We start from the raw sequence: 24,202 nt of genomic DNA, 5'->3' as shown, positions 1-24,202 counted from the left end.
GAAATTTGAAGGGGCAGTCTGTTGTTTTTTTGGCTGTTTTGCATATGCTGACGGCTTACATGTTCTGGAGTCCTTTTTAAGACAGAGGGAGTCATGAGCTCCAATACTTATCAGGACACACTGGCCAAAAACCTGAGTGCAATAATAACAGTATCATTTCTCCAGATGGTATCTCATTAGCTTCTCAGACTGGTGCCACATTTGTCATCAAGGTCCAAGCCAACCTAATCTTTGATAACAAATCAAATACTTCTGTCATTCAAATCACTGCAAATCAATTATCATTAAAATAGAGAGGAGATGTCTGTCCGTGTCAGGTTTGTAAGGTTTTGATTTATAGAAAGTACATGAATTTGCCATCAGTTTGTAATGTGCAAAGACCATTTCTGTTAACAATCCTGAGATTATGTCACTCACTGCTGTGTCTCCAATTACCTCTGCAATACGATCATCAGCAGGTGTGAAGTGGAGCTCACTTAGTCTGCATCAGCTTTGTCACAGTAATACGAGGTGCAGATTTACATTGTAAGCCAAGGTCAATGATATGCATTTCTGCACTGGCGGCAATCCCACCTTTGTGAATTGTTATGAAATTGCATTTCTTTTTTTCTGTCTGTTCTCTGTTTTCCCAGAAGAAAATGCTTTAAGTCATTTTTATATGCAAAATGTTAATATCAAGGTATGGTGTATTTTGAACTCAAATAAATAGACATTCATGTCCAAAGGGTGTCTGAAATTTATCAAAATTGATTGTAAAAGCATTCAAAGCTTATGTATGAATACGAGGCTTTGTGCACATGAATGAATTTAGGATCAGCAGAGATTGACAAATGAGGCCTATGAGTCCCTCTGCCAAGATCCATTGATCCAAAGCATTCATTCACATCTACACCAAAATAGTGCCCGCTTCCTTACACAGTTTCACTCCTGTACAGAACATTACCGTAAATTAAGAGATGATTCCCATCCTTCATATCTTACTCTCCCCGCTAAACAAGTCAGGCTGGAAAATTGCTTATCATTAATTAAACTTTGGAGTGTTACTGTGCTTCTTTTTTATTATAAATCTTCCTTAGAGAACTTTGGGAGGGTGGTCCGTTAAATGTTTCAATGACAAACCAGCCTACTGTAAGAGGACATGATGCAGATTACAAGAGGACTACTGCAGAACTTGTAGAGTTCGGGCTGACAAACTGTATGAATTTTGAAATCTTACACCTCTAGACTCATTACTGATTTCATAGACAAATACTGGCACTCACCAGTCACTAATACTGCTCCATTAACTTCTAAAGAAATTAGGATAATAATAATAATAATAATAATAATTATTATTATTATTATTATTATTATTACTATTATTATTATTATTATTAATAATAATAATAATAATAATTAGACGACTATTATTTTAGACAATCCTGCCAAGGGTCACTGAAAGCATAAATATTGTAGCTGTAACATAATGTAAAAATATGCTTCATAAAAATGATGTAATGTTAAACTCACTTGTCTGTTATTTAACATGGGCTCTATGCCTCTGAGCTTTGTCTAAGGGGAGGGCAGAGCAGACGGTGTCATGTGCTCTCCTGCTGACAGAGAAGTCCATTGAGATACAGAGCATAATGAGATGCATAGAGGAAAGGCTGGTGTATAAAATGGCACTCTTCTCTCTGCACTCCTCTGTGTGGGACCAGTGTGACTGAAGATGACTCCGCTGTTTGTGTGGTCCCTGTTATACACAGTCTCTGCCCTCACTGCTGCCAGCCCAGCCCCTGTTCCATCCTGTTCTCTGCTGGGTCACTTTGAGCCAGGGTTCCAGGCTGATGGAGACTTCATCATTGGAGGGCTTTTCCCCATGCACTACCGAGTGGAGCCACCAGACCAGAACTTTACTTCCAAACCAGCTGCTTCAGAATGTTGGGGGTGAGCTCAGAGGGTTTGTAATGTTGGTGGGTAACTGCTGGTGGATGCCTGCCCTCTCTTCCAACTGAGAGTATTTTACACTCCTCTGTTGGTCCCTGTGCTCTCAGGATTGACTCCAGATCTTTCCGCTGGGCTCAGACCATGAGGCTGGCTGTTGAGGAGATTAACAAGAGTCCAAACCTGCTGCCAAACCACACACTGGGATACAAGATCTATGACTCGTGTGCAACCCATGTGGCAGCACAACGGGCAGTTCTGGGAATTCTGAATGGACCAGCTGAAGCCCACAGTTCTGTGTGTCCTGGTGCATCTCCAGTTTTGGCTGTGGTTGGAGATTCAGGATCATCTCAGTCCATTGTTGTCTCTAGAACACTGCAGCCCTTCAGAATTCCAATGGTGAGTTTATTTTGTCAGAAGATCTCCTCTGCTCTGATTTCCATTATTATTAAACGAAATGGATTTTTGAATTAAATGCATGGGCTTTGTAACAAAGAATCTGTTTTCATGTTTTCATGGGAAACACCTTCTCTTCTACTACCTCTTTCCTGCTGTGTATATTCCAGTTATAGTAGGCAAAGACTGTTCATACAGTACATACTATAAGCTTATAGATTTATGATATTTAAGATTTGCTAGATTTAATATGAGGCTGAGCTGTAGTAAGATGAAAAATGTACTGCCAAGAAATGCTTTTCAGTGCTTCTTAGTTGTAAACTGTTGGAGGAATCAACTAAAATGGAGTACTTTGCATGCTATATATGTATTATAATTTGAAAATGTATTTTAATAATGGCTTATCTAAAATTAATCTGATTCCTTCATGGAGTGAAAAGAATACAAAACAGGAATGGCAGAAAACACACAGGAGCCTTGATGCCTGTGAGGCTACAACTGTTCAGTTATTTCCACATACACACACCAACAGAGAACAAGACTATAGTGTTCCAGTTCAGCTTTAACTTTACAAATATAACCTGATAGTGAGACCTACAATGCACTCCATATCTAAGCCAGAGGCAAACTTAAGTTATTTCATTTGGTGGCCAGAATTCATACAAATGCAGTTTAAACTAATTTTTGACCTCCAAAACCATCATTGAGTATACTATTGAGTATATCTGGCAACAAACATGAAATGAATATGTAAGTGATATCCAGTGATATCTGTGGAATTTAAGTGCAGACGTTTTAAATCCTGTTTAAATTAGATTCTATGACATGCTAAGTTAAAAATGAAATCACATTTGCTCTTCTATGAAAATCCCATTACTAATTGGAATCCATGAACAGATTTAATATCCTGTATCTGGTCATATGAAATTCAGTGTTTCGTCCTTTGATAAATTTATCGCTCATGTGTTAATCCAGCCCCAAATACTGTACTGGAACAACAGGTCAGTTTGCACATTTACTTAAAGAATGTCAGTTACTTTATATTGCATGAGAAATTGCACAATAACATTTCAGACCAGATTAGATTTTATTCAGATATAACATAGATAAAAATAAAAAAGAACACAATCACAACATCAAGAATTATAGGACAATTATAGTGAGATGTGTGGCAGTTTTTTTCTGTTTGTTTTTTTTTTTTTTTTTTTGAAGCACAACCTCAGTACTTTTTGTGCAGGTCATTAATACTAACACACAGACAAACATTGTATAATAAGTACAAAACTGTTTTACTAGTATTTTAACTTTTTCCTATTTCATTTTAGATGAGTTATTTTTCAACTTGTGCCTGCCTCAGCAATAGAAAAGCATTCCCGACATTTTTTAGAGTGATTCCAAATGATGACTTCCAGGTGAAAGCCATCGCTCATCTCCTGCGACGATTTGGTTGGACATGGATAGGTGTCGTCACTGAAGATGACGAATATGGGAGGTCTGCTGTACAGGGCCTGCTGAAGGAAATCAAAAACACGGGTGTGTGTTTGGCTTACCAGAGAATGATCCCCAAAGTGTACAGTCGGGAGAAGATTCTTGAAATTCTTGATGTGATGAAACGCTCCACTGCAAGGGTAGTTATCAGCTTTGCTGCTGAAGGTGAGCTGTACCCCTTCCTGAGAGAGTACATGGATCAGAAAATCACTGGGATCCAGTGGATCGCCAGTGAAGCCTGGGTAACAGCTTCTGTGTTCACAGGCAGTGAGTTCTACCCATTTCTGGGTGGTACCATTGGGTTTGCAGTCCGGCAAGGGCAGATTCCTGGACTTAGAAACTACCTGATGAGTGTGGACCCACTGAGGTATCCAAATAACCCTCTGGTGCATGAGCTGTGGGGTGCTTTGTATGGTTGCTCTCTCTACACCTCCAACAACACAGCCCAGGCATCCTCCCAGCTACCTCCCTGTTCAGGGCATGAGCCCCTGCAAGAGAAGCACTCTGCCTACATGAACACCTCCAGCCCTCGTGTAGCCTACAATGTGTACAAAGCTGTGTACGCCATTGCTCACGCCCTGCACAACCTGGTCAGCTGTGAGCCTGGGGAAGGACCCTTCCAAAACTCCACATGTGCTGATGCCACAAACATTCATCCATGGGAGGTAAGAATTAATTGTATGAAAAGTGTATGAAAAACTAATTGTTTGAAAGATTTGTGGTTGCTTTTTCCCATATTTTGTGTGAATTTGTATTTTGTATGTGTGTGTGTGTTGTCAAATACCTTTAATTTGTGACAGACCAGTCTTCTTTTTTTGGGCTGTCAATCTACATTCGGTGGGTCAATTTCAGGTAATTACAACTTGGCATTTTTTGTGTTATAAACACATGTATTTCAAGCTGCATATTGCGTTGTATCTGCATTTGAAAATAGATATATAATGCAACATAATTACAATAAAGGCATTTTTGCAAAGTCTTTTGTAGGGATTTATATGGTGTCTCTGGACGATTTTTTACTTGGTTTCATTAAATGTATAATGACTGTTTTATCATGTAAAAGCTTCAGCAGTATCTTCAAGACGTTTCCTTCACAATTTCTGGGGAAGAGGTTGACTTTGATGAAAATGGAGATTCAATTCCATCTTATGATCTGATCAATTGGCAAAGAGGGGCAGCTGGAAAGATTGAGTTTGTCAATGTGGGACTGTATGATGGAGCAAAGGAGGCTGGGAAAGAGCTCTTCATCCAGGAGGATGCGATCATATGGGCAGGCCACCAGAGAGAGGCAAGCTGCACACAGTGTGTACAATATATCTGTACTATGTTTTTTTGATACATGGCAGTGTTTTTAGATATATTATTTGAATACTTTTCCCACATCAGACTATCTTCCATATTCTCAGAGCTGGCTGCATTTGTTAAGTGAACAGTGAATTTAAAATGTACACAAAATAAGTTGGTTTCACTTCCTATATGACAGTATTTGTTTTCTACCAGGGCAATGATGTAAGATCTCAAAAAGAATACTCACAGTAACTGAGTTAAACACAGTAATGAAGAATTCTGTCTCTTTTAGCCCAATGCATTGTATACTTAAAGTCAAACTAAATTAAATTAAATCTGGTTGCAGGAATATATAGTTTTATACTGTGAGTTTCACTACATAATATTTTGTGCTTTTTTAAATCAATACATGTTTGTTCAGGAACATGGAGTTCAGGAGTTCAGGATTATTCTCATCGACGGGTAAAGGTGTTTGCAGTAACACCAGGTAATGCTCCCCCATGGACAGGTGCTGGTGTCTGTGTGCAGTGACAGCTGTGCTCCAGGAAGCAGGAAGGCAGTCCGTCGTGGGGAGCCTCTGTGCTGCTTTGATTGTGTACCATGTGACGATGGCAAGATCAGTAAAGAGAGAGGTAGGGAACTTAACTTTTCACTCAAATTCTATCTCTGCAGGTTTCCTTGTCAAAAATGTTATTGTGTCAATTACTTTCCCTCTTTAGATTCAATAGATTGCTCACCTTGTCCTGAAGATTACTGGTCCAATGTGGCCCGAACAGAATGCATACCCAAAGCAGTTGAATACCTCACCTATGATGCAATGGGGTTGACTGTTATAGCTGTAGTAGGAGCCTGCCTCACTATCGCTGTTCTGGCAGTGTTCCTCTACCACAGAAACACTCCAATTGTCAGAGTCAATAACTCAGAGCTGAGCTTCTTCACCCTGCTCTCTCTGACCCTGTGCTTCCTGTGTGCGCTGGTGTTCATTGGAGAGCCCACACCATGGTCCTGCATGCTGCGCCATACTGCCTTCAGCATCACTTTCTCCCTCTGCATCTCCTGCATCCTGGGGAAGACTCTGGTGGTTCTGGCTGCCTTCACAGCCATCAGGCCAGGAAACAACATCATGAGGTGGCTGGGACCCAAACAGCAGAGGGTCATCATCTCTGCCTGCACCTTTGTACAAGTGATAATCTGTGCAGTGTGGCTGATCACTGCCCCTCCATTCCCCTACAAAAACACCCAGTACCAACGGTCCAAAATAATCCTAGAGTGCAGTGTGGGTTCTGACCAAGCCTTCTGGTGGGTTCTTGGATATATTGGGCTCCTGGCTGCCCTGTGTTTCATCTTGGCTTTTCTTGCCAGGAAGCTTCCAGGAAATTTTAACGAGGCCAAATACATCACCTTCAGTATGCTGATATTCTGTGCTGTGTGGCTGGCTTTTATACCAGCTTATGTCAGCTCACCTGGAAAGTTCACAGTAGCTGTGGAGATCTTTGCAATTCTAGCATCTAGTTTTGGTCTGCTACTGTGCTTATTTGCTCCGAAATGTTACATAATTTTATTGAAACCACAGAAAAATACAAAACAACATCTGATGGGAAGGAAATAAATGAATGTTGTGTTGGAATAGTAACTACTGCTCTGTGTATAGCAAATAACAGTTTTGCATAAAAGAGTAGAAGGGTTTCTCAATTACAATCTAACTAGCCAGCTATGTTACCACGCTGCTGAGTGTTCCAAGTGGTAAACTTATCTGATGATAAGAGCATGTGGCAATGAGGCAAGCTTAATGGCAGTGCAACTAAATAAGTAGCATAGCATGGGGCAGCAGTGTGGTGTACAGGCAAGGAGAAGGGCTCATAGGATAAGGGCACTGAGCAAACTCTTATTGTTAATAAGTAATAAATTTTATTCCAGAAAACACAAGGGTCACATTTGTTGACACCTTTATGCCATCATTGAAGCAAAAGGAAGTATGTCATTTAAGAAGACTCTTATGAAGGTAGACCATGAAAAGAGGTTAATTTGCCAAACTGTACATGAATGACAATGGAAATCATGTCTTCTGAATCTGTTTTCTGTATATCTACATGCAAAACTACATGTAAAAATGTAACTTTGGACTTGTTAATTAACATTTTGTTTGGTTTATGTGCTTCTGTTAAAATACTAAGGATAACTGTGAAATTTGAAGGGGCAGTCTGTTGTTTTTTTTGGCTGTTTTGCATATGCTGACGCCTTACATGTTCTGGAGTCCTTTTTAAGACAGAGGGAGTCATGAGCTCCAATACTTATCAGGACACACTGGCCAAAAACCTGAGTGCAATAATAACAGTATCATTTCTCCAGATGGTATCTCATTAGCTTCTCGGACTGGTGCCACATTTGTCATCAAGGTCCAAGCCAACCTAATCTTTGATAACAAACCAAATACTTGTCTGCTATTCAAATACTAAGGGACACTGCAAATCAATTATCATTAAAATAGAGAGGAGATATCTGTCCATGTGAGGTTTGTAAGGTTTTGATTTATAGAAAGTACATGAATTTGCCATCAGTTTTTAATGTGCAAAGACCATTTCTGTTAACAATCCTGAGATTATGTCACTCACAGCTGTGTCTCCAATTACCTCTGCAATACGATCATCAGCAGGTGTGAAGTGGAGCTCACTTAGTCTGCATCAGCTTTGTCACAGTAATACGCTGTGCAGTTTTACATTGTAAGCCAAGGTCAGTGATATACATTTCTGCACTGGCGGCAATCCCACCATTGTGATTTGTTATGAAATTGCATTTCTTTCTTGCATGTCTGTTCTCTATTTTTCCAGAAGAAAATGCTTCAAGTCATTTTTGTATGCAAAATGTTAATATGGAGGTTTGGTATATTTTGAATTCAAATAAATAGACATTCATGTCCAAAAAAATGAAAGGGCGTCTGAAATTTATCAAAATTGATCATAAAAGTCTCGTAATCAAGGTTTACGCATGAATACGAGGCTTTGTGCACATGAACAAATTTAGGATCAGCAGAGATTGACAAATGAGGGCTATGAGTCCCTCTGCCAAGATTCATTGATCCAAAGTATTAATTCACATCTACACAGAAATGGTCAACTGAGACCAAAATAAATGTTCTCAATTGGCCATGTGGTTCAAACCCAGTGGTACTGAGATTAGAATACTGTGCAATGATATTGAGATTAGACATTTGAAGACATTTTAAACATAAATGATCCAATACATATTTTTTTCTGTTAAATCATGATTATTTGTCTTATTCAGCCAGGACTATGAATACATGTGGAAACAAATATGAGGGCATCTCCTAAATGACAATGGCTGATAATGATTTTGATGAAATGCAGTGTGATCAAAATGGAAAGAATAACAAAGGAAAAGTTCTGCACCATGTCTGAGGTTCGTCCAGTGTGTGATTATATCTGCCCGCTTCCTTACACAGTTTCACTCCTGTGCAGAACATTACGGTAAATTAAGAGATGATTCCCATCCTTCATATCTTACTCTCCCCGCTAAACAAGTCAGGCTGGAAAATTGCTTATCATTAATTAAACTTTGGAGTGTTACTGTGCTTCTTTTTTATTATAAATCTTCCTTCGAGAACTTTGGGAGGGTGGTCCGTTAAATGTTTCAAAGACAAACCAGCCTACTGTAAGAGGACATGATGCACATTACAGAAGGACTACTGCAGAATTTGTAGAGTTGGGACTGACAGACTGTATGAATTTTGAAATCTTACTGTGTCCCCACCTCTAGACTCATTACTGATTTCATAGACAAACAGTGGCACCAGGGTGCGAAATGCGAGGGGTCTCGGGGGGTCTGAGACCCCTTGATTTACACTTGAGACCCCCTGAAAGCCTCAACATCAAAATTTTGGGGGGTATCTGGAAAAATCTTTAAAAAATTATTTGCCACTTGCAATTGTCACTAAAATGTTTTTTAACCCTTAAAGCTGACAGACGCAGCCTGCGTCCAAAGTCACATCCCTTCTTCTCGGTTGAATTGGTCATGAAGAATTTATCGCTAACGATGCTAGTTGCTTATCTATGCTACGAAGTGTTGGCGAGAAAAATAATATAGAATTTACATCAAATTTAATTACAGTTACAATCTGTGCATAGCTCTGCAGCCATCTCCACACCCATTACTCTTGTTTTAGTTACTCATGAACTAGTCATTGCATAGATGGAACACAAATGGAACCAGAGCTTTGTTATGATGCTAGTCACATATTTCTACATACAGAAGTCATCACGTTATGAGGACAGATCTTCGGCAACTTTCTGATGATAGTAGTTGTTTCTCTGTGTGACAAAGCGTTGTCGAGTTATCCGGTTTTGAAATCACAAAAAGACGTGCGCAGGTTTTCATAAAATAAAGCACATTACCCGCACATTACCCAAGTTGCCAGATCATCTATGAAACACAATCTACACACTACATACAATTATTTATTTGCTTATTTATTTACTATCCACCCCCCCCCCCCCACCCGCCGAAAAAACCTCCCGTATTTTGAAATCTAAATGTTATATATATATGTTATATATCTAAATGATAACTCCAGGACATTATTACTATTATGATTATTATTACCATTATTTATTATACAAAGACAATTTTAGACAATCCTGCCAAGGGTCCCTGAAAGCATAAATATTGTATGTGTGACATGCAGAAATATGCTTCATAAAAATGATATAATGTTAAACTCACTTGTCTGTTATTTAACATGGGCTCTATGCCTCTGAGCTTTGTCTAAGGGGAGGGCAGAGCAGACGGTGTCATGTGCTCTCCTGCTGACAGAGAAGTCCATTGAGATACAGAACATAATGAGATGCATAGAGGAAAGGCTGGTGTATAAAATGGCACTCTCCTCTCTGCACTCCTCTGTGTGGGACCAGTCTGGCTGAAGATGACTCTGCTGTTTGTGTGGTCCCTGTTATACACAGTCTCTGCCCTCACTGCTGCCAGCCCAGCCCCTGTTCCATCCTGTTCTCTGCTGGGCCACTTTGAGCCAGGGTTCCAGGCTGATGGAGACTTCATCATTGGAGGGCTTTTCCCCATGCACTACCGAGTGGAGCCACCAGACCAGAACTTTATTTCCAAACCAGCTGCTTCAGAATGTTGGGGGTGAGCTCAGAGGGTTTGTAATGTTGGTGGGTAACTGCTGGTGGATGCCTGCCCTCTCTTCCAACTGAGAGTATTTTACACTCCTCTGTTGGTCCCTGTGCTCTCAGGTTTGACTCCAGATCTTTCCGCTGGGCTCAGACCATGAGGATGGCTGTTGAGGAGATTAACAAAAGTCCAAACCTGCTGCCGAACCACACACTGGGATACAAGATCTATGACTCGTGTGCAACCCATGTGGCAGCACAACGGGCAGTTCTGGGAATTCTGAATGGACCAGCTGAAGCCCACAGTTCTGTGTGTTCTGGTGCGTCTCCTCTTTTGGCTGTGGTTGGAGATTCAGGATCATCTCAGTCCATTGTTGTCTCCAGAACACTGCAGCCCTTCAGAATTCCAATGGTGAGAATTTTCTGTTAGGGATGCTGCAATTTCATTTATAGATCAAAGGGGTTGTTGAATTGAATGAATGTGTTCTGTAAAGATGAATCATTCACCAGATCTGGTCCTGACTTCATGTTCTGACTCTTCTGGTACCTCTTTCCTAGTGTGTATAATCTCTTAAAGGCATAATAATTGTTAGTATTAGACCTACATTTAAATATAATACTGTTCTTTTTTAAGGAATGAAAGGCATTTGAGTGCTGTTTGGGAAAATAAATCAAATACCTTGACAAGATTCAGTTTAAATTGGTAATTGTTGGTAAGTCATAAAGTCACAGAAAGCCTACAAAACAATGTGCATTTATACTGAGTCCACTGGCTAAGCAATCCATATGAATCCTGCACGGAGTAAAAGAAACGTCATGGCTTCAGCCATTTATTGGTTCAGTTTCTGCAGCCTAGCAGAACACCCACAGGCACCTGACATGTACATGTGCAGAGAGAACCATGTGTTCTAGCTACACTATGCAACCTAGCATTGAAACAAAGAATGCAGCACTCCATTTTCAATATAAGCAGAGGGCAAGACTCAACATTTCACTTGCAAAATTGATAAATACACTTTAAGCACCTTTTCAGCTTCCCAGCATTCTAATGACATATTTTCAAATGGTAACAAACATAAAATGAAACATAAGACATATAATGATCCATAGTTATGTATGTAGAACTTCTGTGTGCCAAAGATGTATGTTACCGTAAATGTATATTACTTAATCTTACTATGCAAATTATTATTAAAGAAACATGTTATCCACTGATCAAGGTAATGACTTCTGCATAAAAAGTGGAATTCAGTAATAGTCCAGTTTGGCACTTGGAATAGCTCTTCCATAAATATTCCATTAACAGTAAACCTCTACATCTATTATCCTGTTTCAGTTTTTACTCATTTCTAGCTTTTATACTTTTCTAAATTCATCATCACTGTGGTAATTTTGTAAAATGAAATAACTACTCATTGCTGATTTAGGTAAAGCCTTATAGAATGCCATGTTGAATTTAATATTGAAACATACAATCAAATTATTTGCCAGTATACCATTTTCCACAAAAACACATCAAAGGACTGGTCAGAAACAAAAAAAAAATGTTGCTACTGTATAAAATAGGTACATGAATGATAATTGCATGCCAACAATAAAAAACAAAATGACAACACAATTAAAGCTTTCAATTTCTGCATAAGTATTGGACATTAAGGCAACAAGGAAAAAAGTAGCCATTACAGGTTAAGCCATAAACTGTTTTAATTTAGATAAAATGTTTTGATAACTTTGATAACTTTGTTCCATTTCTCAGATCAGTTATTTCTCAACGTGTTCCTGCTTCAGCAACAGAAAAGAATTCCCAACATTTTTCAGAGTTGTTCCCAGTGATGACTACCAAGTGAAAGCCATTGCTGACCTCCTGCACAGATTCAGCTGGACGTGGGTCGGGGTGGTCACCGAAGATGATGACTATGCAAGATTTGCTCTTCAGGGATTGCTAAGGGAGTTCAAAAGCACAGGTGTGTGCTTAGCCTACCACGAAATAATCCCCAAAGTGTACAATCGAGAGAGAATCCTTGAAATCCTCAATGTGATGAAGCACTCCTCTGCAAGGGTGGTGATCAGCTTTGCTGGTGAAGGTGAGCTGTACCCCTTCCTGAGAGAGTACATGGATCAGAATATCACTGGGATTCAGTGGATCGCCAGTGAAGCCTGGGTCACAGCCAACCTGTTCACAGGCAGTGAGTTCTACCCATTTCTGGGTGGTACCATTGGATTTGCTATCCGGCAGGGGAAGGTTACGGGTCTTAGAAACTACCTGATGAGTGTGAACCCTTTAAGGTACCCAAATAACCCCCTTGTGCACGAGCTGTGGGGTGCTTTGTACGGTTGCTCTCTCTACCCCTCCAGCAGTAGGACCCAGGTCTCCTCCGAGTTGCCTCCCTGCTCAGGGCAAGAGCCCCTGCAAGAGCAACACTCTGCTTACCTGAACACCTCCAGCCCTCGTGTAACCTACAATGTGTACAAAGCTGTGTACGCCATTGCTCACGCCCTGCACAGCCTCATCAACTGTGAGCCTGGGAAAGGACCCTTCCAAAACTCCACATGTGCTGATGCCACAGATATTCATCCATGGCAGGTAAATGTTTGCATTGCAAACTGTATGAAATATTTTGTATTTACTATTACATACAGTATATTGTCCAGAGACCTTGAAGTAGAGGAGGCAGAAATCGTAGCCTTAAATTATCATGTAATTTGCTGCAGTTTTCTTTTTCTGTAATATATATCACAAAATGACATTGAATTTTTTTTTATCTTTTTTCATGCTGTTTTTTTTTTTTCTTTGATTCTCAGTGCCCACAAACGGAGCATGTTAATCCGTGCAGATAATTTCAATAACTATGAATGTGCAGTGAGTTTCAAAATTGAGTTTGTTTGTCAACCTTCATTGTGCTTTTAACTCAAGGATTGTGTGGTAATAAAATGATTTCTTTCTAATTTGTAAATTGAATTTGTTTTCTAAACTGACATGAAGAAAACAAACAGGTTATCTGATGAATTTTTCACATTTGTTAATCAAAGTAAACTAATAAGAACAGGCTGTGCCCCTGCTGATTCTGTCTGAATTTCTGTTTAGCTTGTGTGTAGTAGGTACTCCATAACCCTATAGAATGTATGGTATCACTTAATTAGTTTGCATGTAATGTCTTCCATATCTATTTTCTTTATCATGAACATGATAGCTTTATGCTCAACTACTTTAAACTTAAACAGAATCTCCTGCAGCTTTTGAGTTACATACCCCAATTTCTCATATTTTGAGCACTCTATACAATTTAAATTGCAATGCATTTTGTAGAAAACATAAAATTAGATACTTTTACTCTTCAGTATTAATACTTTGATCTGATCTGATTTGTAAACATATTTGATTATGTTTGATCTTACAGTTAAAAGAAACATTTTTGTTTCAACATATTGCTTGTTAGAGGCACCTATTACTCCTATTTACTCCTAGAAGTTTCTATTTCTTTGTAGCTTGCTAACAGCTAATCAATGTTGATGTTTGTCAGGGACCAGTGAAACCTCACTTTGTGGTAAACCGGCTAGTCAGTTGTCAGATTTAAACTAATGTATCTGCTGCATGCCCATGGTGCATTAGTTATTTTTTTCCCATTCTGTTTTATGTCATTTTAGTTATCAACCCTTCACTTTCCATTGTGTCCTATTGCCAGTCATCAATAGTTCAGCTGCATATTGTTATATGCGGTTGTATGGATTATTATTGCAACCATATTATAACTTTACAAGTTATAATTTTAGTATTACAACACTGCATGAATGCAATATTTCTTTTCACATGCCTTACAATTTAAATGTGCACTGTTTTGTGTAAAAGTCCAAATAATCTAGTTCAGCAATTTTTACCTTGAGGAAGTTTTTGTGTAAAGCTCAAAACATTTGTTTGGAATTCCAGGTAATTGCAAGTTAACATTTCAAAATTAACGTCTTGAAATTTCATACTGCATTTTAGTTTCTTTGATAAATGAATGAGGTATACCATTAATGTAATGAGAAATACTGTATGTTCAAATAAAAATTAGCTTCACTGCAGAGTTTTACCATAGTGATGTGATTAATTAATTGACGTATGAATAACACTGCTTTATCATGTGAAAGCTGCAACAGTACCTTCAAGAAGTTTCCTTCACCATTTCGGAAGAAGCGGTTGACTTTGATATGAATGGAGATTCAATTCCATCATATGATCTGATCAATTGGCAAAGAGGGGCAGCTGGAAAGATTGAGTTTGTCAATGTGGGACTGTATGATGGAGCAAAGGAGGCTGGGAACGAGCTTTTCATCCAGGAGGAGGCGATGATATGGGCAGGCCACCAGAGACAGGCAAGCAGCACACAGTGTGTACCATAGCATTATACATACAAAAAATACCATTTTGTAACACAATGTCAATTTTAGGAGCAAAGTCAGAGCACAGTATTTTTAAACAAAGTAAACTAAGTTTATACATATGCATTTTGTTCATAATATGACATTTCATACACATCAATGTGTTGTTTTGTAATCTTATATTTTTTACATTACATTTGTTCACATCAGACAAATTTTTGCTATGTTTGAAGTAGGTGGAGATTATGCTGCCGTCACACGAAACTGACAGTATACATCTTCAGTTTCTTTATGTCATCCTTTGTGGAACCCACTTTTGGAACTGCCAAGTGTATACACTAGCCTTGCCTCATTGTCACAATCTCTGCACGCTCACAAGAGCGTGAGGTGAGACAGTTGCAACCCTCTGATATACTCACACCTAGCCAATGGCTATTTTTATCACTACATTTCACACAGCGTACCACGGTGGAGTGGGCACCCATTGGAAGATCAGTGCTACTCCACTGATGTCATGCAAGAACCTTGTAGGTGCCTGACAACTTATAGCACAAGTTAGAGTGGTTAGACAAGCATGACCCGGAGAACCAATCCACACTTGTCTCCAGAAGAATGAAACCGATTTGGGATTCTGGTCAATGTCAGTAAATGACCCAGAAACATTTGGTTATGTTCTTTATTAGACAAAGATATATGTGTACTGAACCATAGCTGTATCATCTCATAGACAAATACAGCTTTCAGTGACAGACTGTTGGGTAAGTAAAGGTGTTCAGGAGCAGGCTTTTACACAGGCAAAGGGGAGGATTGACAGTATCATAGACACATGAGTTTATTTGCAGTAACAAATGGTTTATCCTCTCTTGCGCACAGGTGCTGGTGTCTGTGTGCAGTGACAGCTGTGCTCCAGGAAGCAGGAAGGCAGTCCGTCGTGGGGAGCCTCTGTGCTGCTTTGATTGTGTACCATGTGACGATGGCAAGATTAGTAATCAGACAGGTGAGGAAGCTACACATTACATCTATCTCTGTGGTTTTAATTTATAACTAATATTGTGTCCATTACTCTCCTTTAGATTCAATAGATTGCACACCTTGTCCCGAAGATTACTGGTCCAATGTGGCCAGAACGAAATGCATACCCAAAGCAGTTGAATACCTCACCCATGACGCAATGGGGCTGACCTTGACTGTTATAGCTGTGGTAGGAGCCTGCCTCACTATCACTGTTCTGGCAGTGTTCCTCTACCACAGAAACACTCCAATTGTCAGAGTCAATAACTCAGAGCTGAGCTTCTTCATCCTGCTCTCTCTGACCCTGTGCTTCCTGTGTGCGCTGGTGTTCATTGGAGAGCCCACACCATGGTCCTGCATGCTGCGCCATACTGCCTTCAGCATCACTTTCTCCCTCTGCATCTCCTGTATCCTGGGGAAGACTCTGGTGGTTCTGGCTGCCTTCACAGCCACCAGGCCAGGAAACAACATCATGAAGTGGCTGGGACCCAAACAGCAGAGGGTCATCATCTCTGCCTGCACCTTTGTACAAGTGATAATCTGTGCAGTGTGGCTGATCACTGCCCCTCCATTCCCCTACAAAAACACCCAGTACCAACGGTCCAAAATAATCCTGGAGTGCAGTGTGGGTTCTGACCGAGCCTTCTGGTGTGTTCTGGGGTATATTGGGCTTTTGGCTGCTCTGTGTTTTGTCCTGGCCTTTCTTGCCAGGAAGCTTCCAGGCAATTTTAATGAAGCCAAGTATATCACCTTCAGTATGCTGATATTCTGTGCCGTGTGGCTGGCTTTCATACCAGCTTATGTCAGCTCTCCTGGAAAATTCACAGTAGCTGTGGAGATCTTTGCAATTCTAGCATCGAGTTTTGGGCTTCTAATGTGTTTATTTGCTCCAAAATGTTATATAATTTTATTGAAACCACACAAAAATACCAAACAACATCTGATGGGAAGAATAAATATCAAATAAAGTAATGCAATTTCATGTTTCTTGTAATGAATTAGCTCTATTCCCAGTATTTAGGGATAAGTGGTATGCTTGAAGTGTTATCAGGGTAACACATAAAATGAATACATTAATTCCTGTGTATTTATAGTGCATTTTGAGCATCTCAAGAGCTATACATTTCATATTTAGTCTAAATATGAAGCTTGCCTATAATAATGTAGGCATAATAAGAATAAAAGCTTTGTATTTTTAAAATTTTCTCTCATTTGTCTCCATTTGTAAGTCTTGAATTTTCAATTCAACTCATGCATGCCAGTGCGAGACAATCACTGCCCAATATGTCCTTGATTTTGAGATGTTCCAGGTCCTCTAATTAATCAGACATTTTGCTTCAAGCAATCAGGCAGTTGCCTCAGCATACTCACTTACACTTTTCAACACTTCCTTACACACAGCTACATTTTTTGTTATTGTTTTTAACATTCAATGTCAAAAATGATGATTAGGTAGTACCATTTTACATATTATTTTGCCATTTTCAGACATGGAGTGAGTAATACTGCTTTTTTCATTCCATTTTTACCACTTAGATATCAAGCTGTTTTAGAATTTCGTAGAACAAAGAGCAAAGATGCCCAGAACAATTATCAGTTTTAAGTTTTGTTATATATTCTATATGCTAAGTAAGTATTTCAAAAGATACACTAAAGGCAGGTATTGTGCCGTGAAATACTAAAAATTCATTACACTAGTAATTTCACAGTGACAAAATAATGTACCATCATTCTGCACCATGCCCCAATTCTAGACTATACATACCAATTAGATTAATCATGTTTACTATTTTATTCAAATGATCTCATGCATAATAGGTCATGCTGGATGTGGCCATCCTTGAAATTGAAATGCTTGATAATAATTCAACATGCAATCCTATTTACTAAAAGTGACAAGATTGACAAAGACCAAAAAATTATGCACCCTGTGTCTGTAGCAGTGTTCTGAGAAAAAAAGGCATGAATTTCATGTAATGGAAAGCTCCCTTGTCTGTTATTTCACATGAGCTCTACACCTCAGCTTTGTCTATGGGGAGGGCAGAGCAGGTGATGTCATGTGCTCTCCTGCTGACAGAGAAGTCCATTGAGATACAGAGCATAATGAGATGCATAGAGGAAAGGCTGGTGTATAAAACGGCACTCTCCTCTCTGCACCCCTCTGTGTGGGACCAGTGTGACTGAAGATGACTCCTCTGTTTGTGTGGTCCCTGTTTTTTCCATTCTCTGCCCTCACTCCTGCCAGCACAGCCCCTGTTCCATCCTGTTCTCTGCTGGGCCAATTTGAGCCAGGGTTCCAGGCTGATGGAGATCTCATCATTGGGGGGATTTTCCCCATGCACTACAGAATGGAAGCGCCAGACCAGAACTTTACTCACAAACCTGCTGCTGCAAAATGTTGGGGGTGAGTTCAGAGAGTTTGTGACACGAGTGGATAGCTGTCCTCTGCAGCCATCGGCCCTGTTAAACTCCACAATTGGTCTCTGCACAGATTTGACTCCAGATCTTTCCGCTGGGCCCAGACCATGAGGCTGGCTGTTGAAGAGATCAACCAGAGTCAGAACCTGCTGCCAAACTTCACATTGGGATACAAGATCTACGATTCCTGCACAACCCCTCTCACAGCACAGGGGGCGGTTATGGCAGTTCTGAATGGGCCAGGTGAAGCCCATGATAGTGGGTGTTCTGGCACATCTCCGGTTTTGGCCGTGGTTGGAGAATCTGGATCTGCACAGTCCATTGTTCTCTCCAGATCTCTGCAACCCTTCAGTATTCCAATGGTGTGTATATTGTGTGAGAACTGTATTTCTACATTAACAGATTAAAGGGATTAGTGAATGATATACATTGGCTCTGCAAAAATGAATTGGCAAATGAATAATTTATTATTTACTGTCTGTATTCATAAGTGGTAGTATTTTCCGTATTGTTTATAGGCACAAATAGAAAGTGTAATAATAAAGGCATATTAGTATAAACTATCAACTCCAATGTCAATTGTGAAAATGTGAAACAGGGCTCCAATTTCTGCTTTTAATGCTCTGTTTGGAAATTTGTTGTTCTGCCTTTTATTTATTGACTAGTCTGCTGTTTGTTATTCAGATATTGAAATTGAAGTGCTTTAACTCTCACTATAAATGTATTATATAATTTCATACTTTCATAAATATTTAAATACGATATTTTATCATGATGGGATGTTCCCAGTTACTAAATATCACTTTTTTAAGAATGTATTTTATCAGTTATTTATCCACATTTTCCAATGTGTTAGTATTATATAGAGAAACAACCATTTTCATTTCAACGTCATAATTCCAACAGTCCAAAAATATAAATCTACACAATAATTATGCAGTTGGGACTAGTTAATAATTATTAGCATACTCATAATCTCTAAACTTTATCCTAAAGCATATTTCCACAATGTTATTTATGTATGTATTGTGTTACATCTTTATTCATGTAAAAATCTATGCTCAGGAACCCTAAGTGATTAAAAAATAATAATAATAAAATGATCAGACTTGAAATCCTAATGTGGTTCTGTATCCAGCTCCATGGTAAGTGAAGTCTGTAGAATGCATTTCTCTTTTGACCATAGAGAAGGGTCATTAAATACTGTGCTGTGTATGGTCAGGGCAACAGAGAGGAGCAATGATGAAATAGTGAATGCTGGCATTTTATGAAATACCACACGTAAATGACTTACTGGTCATGCTTTGGACGGAATTGTTTTGAAAATACAGAAGTGTTGAATAGAAGTCATTTCTCATATCAGTAATTTACAGGAGAAGGGAAATTAGTAAAAACTAAGACATGAAAGTAATAGTTCTCTTCCCCTGAGATGGTTTTGTGCTCTTCATTTGGATATCCACAAAATTGTAACATAAGGAACAACTTAAAAATACTGTTTTTTGGTTGTTGATTGCAACACACGGTACAAGAGCAAGGGCAATTTTATCATAGTTTTCATAATGATGAAACAATAATCCAGAAGAACTTCACTTTATACCCTACTGATATGCTCATAGGGCCTAAAAGATTATATAAAAGGAACATTTCTGTATTGATGTGCCAAACATGTACTATACTCTATGGTAAAAATGTTTTGAGTTTTGTGTGTTTCTAATTCAGCATTTTTCCAGAATATTCTACAATGTAAAATTACCTTCTGTTTTGATGCCTGCACATTTTGGCTTTTGTGTTTTTCAGATCAGCTATTTTTCAACATGTTCTTGCCTCAGCGACAGGAAAAAATTCCCAACATTTTTCAGAGTTATTCCAAATGATGACTACCAGGTGAAAGCTATCGCTCGGCTCCTGCAGAAATTTGGATGGACGTGGGTTGGTGTGGTCCTCGAGGATCATGACTATGGCAGATTCGCTCTTCAGGGTCTTATGAGGGAGATCAAAAACACAGGTGTGTGCTTGGCCTACCAGGAAATGATCCCCAAAGTGTACAGCCGGGAGAGAATCCTTGAAATCCTCGATGTGATGAAGCGCTCAACTGCAAGGGTTGTGGTGGTGTTTTCTGGAGAAGGGGAGCTCTACCCATTACTGAAAGAGTACATGGATCATAACATCACTGGGATTCAGTGGATTGCCAGTGAAGCCTGGGTCACAGCCTCCCTGTTTGCAGGAAGTGAGTTCTACCCATTTCTGGGTGGTACCCTTGGGTTTTCCATCCGTAAAGGGCAGATTCCAGGACTGAGAAACTACCTGATGAGTGTGGATCCTTTGAGGTACCCCAGTAACCCTCTGGTGCATGAGCTGTGGGGTGCTTTGTACGGTTGCTCTCTCTCTCCCCCTGGCAATGTAGCCCAGGTCTCCTCCCAGCTGCCCCCCTGCTCAGGACAAGAGCCCCTAAAGGAGCAACACTTTGCCTACCTGAACACCTCCAGCCCTCGTGTATCCTACAATGTGTACAAAGCTGTGTACGCCATTGCTCACGCCCTGCACAGCCTCATCAGCTGTGAGCCTGGGAAAGGACCCTTCCAAAACTCCTCATGTGCTGATGCCACAAACATTCATCCATGGCAGGTAAATGTTTACATTGTAAACTGCATGAAACATTTTGAATTTAGGGAATGCGCATATTCCATTTTGAGTAAAAAAAAATTCTTGCATGACAAGTAAATTACAATGTTGACATACATTATCTTGGAAATAGCTTTATAGTTTCAGTTGTACTGTATTATTTTATTGTACCTGGCTTAAGATTTAATCATTCATTGAACCTGAATTTTAGTTCAGATGACAATGTTTATTCAGTTTTAGTTATATGTAGATATAGAAACTGATAAACACAAAGAGACATTTATTTTCTGGGTCATTCCCAACACATTTTATTTCATTGTTATTTTGATATGTAATGTACGTTTTTTCATAAACCTTGTCATTTTTTTTACATAAACATTTACATTTACTTTTTCATTTCTTATGATCCTATCATGAGAAAATGTATTCAGTAACAAGCTAAAAATAAATTTATTGCACAAAAGACAATTTTTATAGAACAATTTGTTAACTTAATTTTCATCTCAAAGCTTCAGCACTATCTACAGGAGGTCTCCTTCACCATTTCTGGAGAAGAGGTTAACTTTGACGAAAACGGGGATGTTGTTCCGTCATATGATGTAATCAACTGGCAAAGAGGTGCAGCTGGAAATATTGAATTTGTCACTGTGGGAATGTTTGATGGTGCAAAGGAGGCTGGGAAGGAGCTCTTCATCCAGGAGGATGTGATCGTGTGGGCGGGCCATCAGAGTGAGGCAAGCTGCAAAAACTGTGTATTTCAGTACATGCGATGCCATCTGTTGAAGTTCTGTAGGGTGAAGTGGAGGTAAGTGTTACTCTTAGGTCAATGCAGCAACTCCACATTCATCAGCAAACACTCAGCTGGGACCGTCTCTATGAGAGCTGGAGATAAAACCTGTAGTCTGTCGTTAAAATATATTCATGTGCTGCAATGTCCAAGAAAAAAAAAATGCACGCCAATAAACACCACCACAGATTATTTTATGACCCATAATGAATGTACATTTTTTTTACAGTGCTGTAGCCTCTGTGTTTTCACTATGGATTTGAAAAGTTAGAGGTGTGCAATGGGTCTCATGAATGGGTATAGCTGTGTAGTGACATCCGGTTTTATTTTTTCATATTCAGATAATACCTAGTGTCTGATGTGCAGCGAAAGGTGTGCACTGGAAGTCGCATGAACATGTACAGGTGTGCCATGACTGTCTCACTGATGGTAGTTTTTGGTGACAGATGGCTGTGTTCTGTCTCACACAGATGGTGGTGTCTGTGTGCAGTGACAGCTGTGCTCCAGGAAGCAGGAAGGCAGTCCGTCGTGGGGAGCCTCTGTGCTGCTTTGATTGTGCACCATGTGACAACGGCAAGATTAGTAATGAGACAGGTAAGGCCTCCACTTTTGAAAAAAAAACATCTTTCTCTGTGGTTTACTTTTAAATAATTTTTCATTCAATGTTTTTTTCTCTTTAGATTCAATAGATTGTACTTCTTGTCCTGAGGATTACTGGTCCAATCAGGCCAAAACCAAATGCATACCCAAAGCAGTTGAATACCTCACCCATGATGCAATGGGGCTGACCCTGACTGTTATAGCTGTGGTAGGAGCCTGCCTCACTATCACTGTTCTGGCAGTGTTCCTCTACCACAGAAACACTCCAATTGTCAGAGTCAATAACTCAGAGCTGAGCTTCTTCATCCTGCTCTCTCTGACCCTGTGCTTCCTGTGTGCACTGGTGTTCATTGGAGAGCCCACACCATGGTCCTGCATGCTGCGCCATACTGCCTTCAGCATCACTTTCTCCCTCTGCATCTCCTGTATCCTGGGGAAGACTCTGGTGGTTCTGGCTGCCTTCACAGCCACCAGGCCAGGAAACAACATTATGAAGTGGCTGGGACCCAAACAGCAGAGGGTCATCATCTCTGCCTGCACCTTTGTACAAGTGATAATCTGTGCAGTGTGGCTGATCACTGCCCCTCCATTCCCCTACAAAAACACCCAGTACCAACGGTCCAAAATAATCCTAGAGTGCAGTGTGGGTTCTGACCGAGCCTTCTGGTGTGTTCTGGGATATATTGGTCTCCTGGCTGCCCTGTGTTTTATCCTGGCCTTTCTTGCCAGGAAGCTTCCAGGCAATTTTAATGAAGCCAAGTACATCACCTTCAGTATGCTGATATTCTGTGCCGTGTGGCTGGCTTTTATACCAGCTTATGTCAGCTCACCTGGAAAGTTCACAGTAGCTGTGGAGATCTTTGCAATTCTAGCATCGAGTTTTGGGCTTCTAATGTGTTTATTTGCTCCAAAATGTTATATAATTTTATTGAAACCACATAAAAATACCAAACAACATCTGATGGGAAGGACAGGTATCAAATAAACTAATGCAACTTCATGTTTTGTGTTATGAACTGCTTACTACATACAAATAGGATCAGTCCATGTTAATTTTATTTATGGAAATGTGACAGCATTTTTGCCCTATTTTTCCTAGATAGTAAACAATACCGAAACCTCTTGACAAATGAATGAATTAACTAAAATGTCAAAGCTTTTATTTTAGAAAAGGTTTGTTTTCATGTCAGAATACTTTTAGAATGATATGCTATTTACCATGAATACTGACACCAATATATAATAATTGTAAAAGTAAACTTGAAAAATTCTGTACAAACATCTCCAATAATCCCCACTTCATTATTGTTGTAAAATTGCATTTTTAACCACTTTACCGCAATTACTAATGTTGCAGTTAATTTAGATACAATATAAGCACAATTTTCACAGCCACGTTTCCTGTAATAAATGTAAAATTAAACAAATAGCTACAATTTAGCTTGTAGTCCATGAGCATGAAGTCATATCATCCACTTCTTCTCAGAATGTGTTTTAGGAGGTGGACTTGCAATAGTATTTCTTGTGATTTCCCGTCCACTTCTTACTGAGGTTAAGCCAATCAGAAGAAGTCAAACACAATTTCATATATGGTAATTGCATCAGTGCTGAGGTGGTTTAGTTAAAATGAACTCCTACATAGTGTAGCTAAAGATTTGTAAATATGTACACCTCGCTCCCTTTTAATTGGTTAAAACAATTAGGCAATATGAAAAGGAATATCATATTTTTTTTCAATGTAATAAGGTATGTGGCCATGACAACTGTTTGATTCCATTTAGATATTGGCAATTTCCTTTATAAAATGCCTTATTTAGTTTCAGATTCCATTGGGTAATACCACAGATGTATTCAAAGAAGGGTAAATCCTGTCCTCACTTGTGTCAAATAAGATCACCTTGTGACTTCATAAAAGGTGCAAACTAGAAATGTTAAAATTCTTGCAGGGTATAGCATGATGAGATACACACCAGTATGAAAGTTTTGTGGACCACAAAAGCCATCATAAGTCATAAATTGCTGACACGCCTCATGTCTGTAAACAGGATGCAGGATGTGTGGTAATTTGTTCTTGTAGAACACTGTATTAAAGGGGACAGTATTTGAGGTTTGTCAGACCACATATGAGCACATATGAGCACTGAGTACACGTTATCAAAGCCAAATGAGCTGA

General features: G+C 39.4%; 4 protein-coding genes across 4 annotated transcripts in view; 3 read left to right on the top strand and 1 right to left on the bottom strand.

The window, feature by feature from the left end:
• Window positions 1-24,202, bottom strand: part of LOC118782752 (extracellular calcium-sensing receptor-like) — a 77,225-nt gene that overhangs the window by 12,393 nt on the left and 40,630 nt on the right. The gene's annotated exons all lie outside the window — the stretch shown is intronic.
• Window positions 1,811-6,703, top strand: LOC118782772 (extracellular calcium-sensing receptor-like). The gene is made up of 6 exons (XM_036536318.1): window positions 1,811-1,926; window positions 2,034-2,322; window positions 3,645-4,472; window positions 4,871-5,095; window positions 5,603-5,726; window positions 5,814-6,703. The coding sequence occupies exons 1-6, from the start codon at window positions 1,859-1,861 to the stop codon at window positions 6,701-6,703; spliced, it is 2,424 nt and encodes an 807-aa protein (XP_036392211.1). The 5' UTR covers window positions 1,811-1,858.
• Window positions 10,031-16,569, top strand: LOC118782757 (extracellular calcium-sensing receptor-like). The gene is made up of 7 exons (XM_036536303.1): window positions 10,031-10,248; window positions 10,356-10,644; window positions 11,989-12,537; window positions 12,613-12,816; window positions 14,361-14,567; window positions 15,465-15,588; window positions 15,665-16,569. Exons 1-7 carry the CDS (start codon window positions 10,031-10,033, stop codon window positions 16,567-16,569), a joined length of 2,496 nt encoding a protein of 831 aa, XP_036392196.1.
• On the top strand, window positions 17,888-23,014 carry LOC118782766 (extracellular calcium-sensing receptor-like). The gene is made up of 6 exons (XM_036536312.1): window positions 17,888-18,006; window positions 18,094-18,382; window positions 19,818-20,645; window positions 21,152-21,376; window positions 21,900-22,023; window positions 22,110-23,014. Exons 1-6 carry the CDS (start codon window positions 17,939-17,941, stop codon window positions 23,012-23,014), a joined length of 2,439 nt encoding a protein of 812 aa, XP_036392205.1. The 5' UTR covers window positions 17,888-17,938.

This window comes from Megalops cyprinoides, chromosome 9 (assembly GCF_013368585.1).
Source record: "Megalops cyprinoides isolate fMegCyp1 chromosome 9, fMegCyp1.pri, whole genome shotgun sequence".
Taxonomy (NCBI): Eukaryota; Metazoa; Chordata; class Actinopteri; order Elopiformes; family Megalopidae; genus Megalops; species Megalops cyprinoides.
This window is presented reverse-complemented; position numbering and strand designations above follow the sequence as displayed.